Raw genomic sequence first — 5,510 nt, 5'->3', positions numbered from 1 at the left:
CATCTTTTTCCTTTTTTTTGCTATCTAAGTACAGTGATTTATATACAGTACAGGGGTGTTTCCCTTGGAAAACAAGGTGCAAACACTTGGTAAGTGATTGGTAACTGATGAGTAAGGAATGTAAGCAATGGGTAATCATCTTGGAAAGCATTGGTAAGCATTGGTAAGGATTAGCAAGCCAGAAGGGGAAGAATCAGTAAGCAAAGTCAAAAGATTGGTAAGTATTGGCAATAGGTGAGTCAAAGACAGTCAGAACATCAAAGTATGAGTCAAGTGATGTCAGGAACTGAGAAAGCACACTGGAATCACATTAGGGGGAGGCTGTGCATGTCACATCTCAAAGAGATCACTTCTAGGCCAAGGTGGGATGACAGAGAGGCAGCACCAATCTGATACCGATATAGTACATCCAAAAGTGGACAGGGCAAGTCAGATGTCAACAGGGGTCAAGCTTTGGGGGTCTGTGGGGTGACAGGAGCATAGGGGATCACAACTTTCCCCCCCAAACCATCCTCTCAGTGAAGCAAATAAAAACTTCATGAATGAGGCTCTGTTGGAAGAGAGGATGAATGGGGAGTGTCTTCTGCTGTATCTTGCAACAAGGAGGCAAGATGTGCATCATACTCATCATGGATGCAATCAGGGAGAGTGGGGAACAGTAGATTATACTGTAGCTGTTGCAATCTTGGAAGAATGATGGATGAGGCCAGTATGAAGACATTGCAGGGAGCAGGGAGGAAGGATCCATATGCTTCTTGGACTGGAGAGACTGAAATGACCACACAAGACCTTTCCAAGCAAATGACAGACCTGAGGTGACCAAAGAACATCCTCCTAGAGGTCATACTGACAAAAAGAACATGCTGTCCAAGCTGGATGGGCTGAGAGGGCACAGATGAGGGTGGGATGTACCAGGATGCTTCAGGATGGAAGCTGGTAGGAACTCTTGGTAGATATATGTAGCCATGGTCCCTAGCAAAGGGGACAAGTGAAATGATTGATGTAGAGGCAGCCATATCAGAAGAATTTAGCAAAATGAGCATCTTTTGGAGGGAGTGCTGTAGAAATGTGTGGAGTGTGCAAATCCTTTCCAATTTTGGAAGGTAAGACTGCATGGCTGAGCACTACAAGCAAGTGTGGGAATAGTCTCTGTATCTGCAGAAATGGTGGAGATATGTTGAAAACTGGAATGCCATACATGGGTGCTTAAGAATTTTAGCCAGTGCTTAACTCACTCCCTTTCTTTTTCTCTGGCACTGATGACTTGCTCTTGTGCAAGAGATGACTGCTGACATTCCTGGCTGTCCTTCTTCGCATGAGGGCTATGGTCTTCATCTCCATTCATTGGCTGTATCCATGTCCACCTCACCAAACACCTTTGGTGTGTGACATTGGGGGGATCCAAGTAAACAAGACCTTCTACGAGGTGCTTGATGTATTATTCTCAAGCACAGGCTTTCTAGGATGGGGTACTGTTTGTTACCTCACATGCTACAATGGGGAATACTACGTCATCAAGGATTATTGGGTGGAGGAGTCAGAGCAGAGGACAGCCCTGCACAAAGTCAACATGATGAAGCTGGTCCAGGACATCGATGGAGTCCCCAAGTTGCAACACTACTGGGTCATCAAGGTCAAGCCAGGCATTGTCGATAAAACTGAATGATATCATGATGAGAAGTGGCAATCATGCATGAAGTCCCAGAGAACTCACATGCAATTGGCTATGAAGCCATGTGCAAGGCCAATGGTAATATTCAAGACAAAAAAGGGACTCGTTTCATGCATCTGGGATATTTTATGAAGTACATATCCTCTTCCACTTGTAAAATCAATACTAGTTGCTTTAACAGTCCAACAGCAGGCTCCTGAGAGGGGTGTCCTCCATCAAGATTGTAGCATCAACAATACAATGATTGAGGACTTCACAAATGGGTTGCACAGCTTTCTCCTCAACTGGGAAATTGCTGTACAGGTCATGTTGCAGGGGGAATATGACTTGGGTGGCACAGTAAGTACTATGCAAAACATTTTGGAACTCGAAGCTGATAGTATGCAAAGGGGACAGTCCCCTTCCTTTCAGTGAATATCCTTTGCCAACTCAAGGAAGCCATCACTAAAAGTGGAAAGACTAATGTCCCATCAATCTGGAAAAGCACCTCTCTCACCCACGTATTCATTGATCACCCTACTACTATACACCATACATTTGTGGACAATATCAAATCCCTGTTCTATGTTTTCATCTGGATCCTCATCCTTTATGATGGCCACTTGGCCATGAGCGTCAAGATATCAGCCATGAAAAGACACTTCTTGGCTTGTGGAGTGAAAAGGCAGCTGAAGATCTTGAAATCACCAGATGTGCCAAGTTCACATTCCTTAATGACCTGTCCGAATTGAGGCTGGATTCTGAGGTCTCACAATATTTTCAAGATCTAATCCCTCTGGCTAACAAGTGATGCATATTGCTTGGGCAGTCCCTGCTGAGTGGAACTGCAGTGCAGTTCTCCAACATTATCTCCCTTTTTGATCATTTCTTGGCCAGCATGCCATACAAGAAACCACTGGAGATGATGAATGCATTCCAGCAGACCATTGCCCAGCACAAAGCACTTAATTCAAGCATGTGTCAAAGTCAGGAGAATGATATGGATGTTATGTCTTTGGCAATTATGTCTTCTAAATGCCTTTGTGAAGAGGTAAGGAGCATGGATAACCCTCCTATACCCAATAAATGCTTCAAAGGCATGTAGTCTTAGCATGAATTTTATGTTTAGTTCACGTTCTGTATGTTACATGTAAAGTGTTTCAATTCATTTGCAGCAGGTAACTGTCTCTGCATGTCATTTCATTTTATGTCTTGCAATGAACCTGTCAACGTTTATATGGATTCACAAGATGTCATTTTGTCATGGTCCCCAGGCTTCCATCTTATACTGTTCTCTGTTTAACTGCTTGTACCTTCAGATGTCCACCCAATCTGGAACAATCCTGCTGAAAAAGAAGGATAGCAAAAAAGCCAAATGATGACCAGAGGCCAATGGAAGCACTCGACCCACAAAAAACAAGTGTCTAGGAAGCCCACCCATCGATCTCGAAGAGTCTCAGTCTGTTGCCACAGCAGGACTCTGTCATAGCAGAAGGGCAGGGGCAGGTTCAGGTGGAAGGGCCGAACAATTGGAGTGGATTGGTACTGCCCTTGAAGGCCAAGCTACATGGCCATGAAAGTCAACAGATCTCCCCAACAATTCCATTGTAAATCCTCTTGCACCTCCTCCCACTCAGCAGAAAAAGGGTGGGGGCCACAGTGCTGGCCAGAATGCAAAACTGAAGGTCAGTTCTAGTTATTTGCAAATATCAAGCTAACTGCTTGCAAAGTCCAATGTTGCCCCACCACCCTATGTGCCTCCCATTGTGAATGGTCCTAGCCCAGCTGATATGCCTCCAGTGAGTGTCTTTTCATACTGATATACAATGTTCATTTCAGAATCCCATCCCTCAGTCTTCAACAGCAGTAGCAACACCTGTCTTCCATCAGCACCCCACAGACTCCCATCACTTTGGTTTCAGTGTTCCAGCTCAACAGCCAGGTCATATCATGCCTCCCAGGATGGAACCTGACCTTCAAGTGCTCAATAATCCTTATATTGCTGCAATTCAGGGAGACCAAGTTCCCAGTAATACATCTCATCCACCAACACCCCAGCCCAACTACCAGTCTTGGTTTATCCCCCACCAGCCACCTGCTACTGTCCATGACTCTTGTATCGACCCCTCCCTTGATAGCTCACTCTCATCATGACAAACTTTGGCAACTGCTGATGTTCACCACAAGAGTTTGGAGAAGCTGTCATCAGAGGGCTCCTCAGAAGAGGAGTTGGAGGATGATGCAGCTCTGTGAAGCAGCTTACAATCCAAGGACAAGGCTCAGCCAGAGGTACAAAAATGCCATTCCTGCTAGCTTTATTTATTCAGATTGTTATTTTAGGGTTCCCAATGTGGTGCTGTCATTGATGTTCTTGAATGCCACCATCACACCAACAGCCATCCCATTCCTGATCATGATCTTCTGACCCTTGCACATGACTCAGTCAATGAAGTATCTCAGTGTGCCAGAGCCCCTCATAACTCCAAGAAAGCTAAGGATGAGGGCCCATTGCCTTCACAACTGAGATTTTACAAGGCAGTATGGAAGGACTGTCTTGAAGATGCTAAGCAAGAATGCAGGGCTGCACATGCACTTTCTAACCCATTCCCATCAAAATCTCATGACCTCAACCTCTCCATAACAGAGGTGCTTGTCACTGTCATTGTTGAGTGGAATCAACATGGTGTGCAATTTGAAGATGGTGAGTAACAATATTTTCGCTTTATACATGTCTCATTATCCTAACTTTATAGGTTACTAGCCTGACCACAAGCAAGATATGGCATGCCTCATAAGTAGTCCCATCTTTCAGTTACAGCTACTGACATACCACTGGTAGCTCCTTGGTGATATATCTACCTGGCATTCAGAATTGAAGTTGGTTATGCTGGCAACCACACCATCCACATTCAACCTTATCCCTCCTTCTGATGTTGCACCACAGGTTTGTGTACAATGGATAGAGACTGCTGCCACAAAGCTCCTTGACAACTCACTTTTCCTGCAAGATGGTTTCAATGAGAATGTATGTTCATGCAGTTCATTGTCTGCACTACTAATGGATTGGTTTATCAGGGAAAACCAGGAATTTCACTCACCCTGCCATTAAGGAAGCTGTCATACAATTCTACTATACTGGGACCTATCGAATCATGGATAAGCATCCTGAGTCCTTCAACAATTCAGTTCCCCTCTCCTGTCTGGCTCTTGTTGCAGCCATGGTGAGTTATTTTACACCCTGAGTCACTGCAACTCAAACTTTTCTCACAGTATCATTGTGTGTTGGACAGATTTGTGAAGAACAGCACAGGAAAGACAATGCCTCAATTCTCCAGCAAGGCTTACAATTCCATTTTCCATGGCATGATGAAGGTGCTGAATGACATCCTTCATAATCCCTATCACAGCATGAGGTTGCACAATCAGCTTTCTCAGTGGGCAAAGGAAGGATGGTAAGTACTGGGGTGGCCAATGTGCTCATGCTGACTCCTCATATCAGGGCTGCACTGCAAGAGGTTGATTCAAATGTAGAGAGGTACCAGCACATTCAGGCAGTCCTTGATTGATTTCATAATACCTAGTCCTGTCATACCTGTCATTACACATAGTATGCAATTGATGCCAATGCTCCTGTTCCTGTCATACCTGCTGTGAACTGTTCCTAGTTGTGGAGTGATCACATGTTTGCAAAGTAGACATTGAGATGGGGAGTACTGGCCAACACCCCAAGGAGAATACAGTCTGGCCAGTTTTGTACAGTGATATCTAAGCATGAAAGTTCCATAGCAATCCATAGTAAGTAAGATATTGGACAAAGTTCCATGACAATGTGACCATTCCATAGTAACAGGCAACTAGC

At 44.6% G+C, this 5,510-nt stretch overlaps 1 protein-coding gene across 1 annotated transcript; it reads left to right on the top strand.

Annotated features, from left to right (window-relative positions):
* Positions 1 to 2,549: 2,549 nt before the first annotated feature.
* F5J12DRAFT_900761 (uncharacterized protein) lies at positions 2,550 to 5,217 on the top strand (the record flags this gene model as incomplete). The annotated part of the gene is made up of 10 exons (XM_051748198.1): positions 2,550 to 2,702; positions 3,232 to 3,336; positions 3,382 to 3,450; positions 3,491 to 3,754; positions 3,839 to 3,900; positions 4,048 to 4,352; positions 4,522 to 4,676; positions 4,762 to 4,872; positions 4,922 to 5,103; positions 5,151 to 5,217. 10 exons carry the CDS (start codon positions 2,550 to 2,552, stop codon positions 5,215 to 5,217), a joined length of 1,473 nt encoding a protein of 490 aa, XP_051594018.1.
* Positions 5,218 to 5,510: the final 293 nt, after the last annotated feature.

The sequence above is a fragment of the Pisolithus orientalis genome (assembly GCF_024613125.1).
Source record: "Pisolithus orientalis strain OTSU chromosome Unknown F5J12scaffold_274, whole genome shotgun sequence".
NCBI lineage: Eukaryota > Fungi > Basidiomycota > Agaricomycetes > Boletales > Pisolithaceae > Pisolithus > Pisolithus orientalis.
This window is presented reverse-complemented; position numbering and strand designations above follow the sequence as displayed.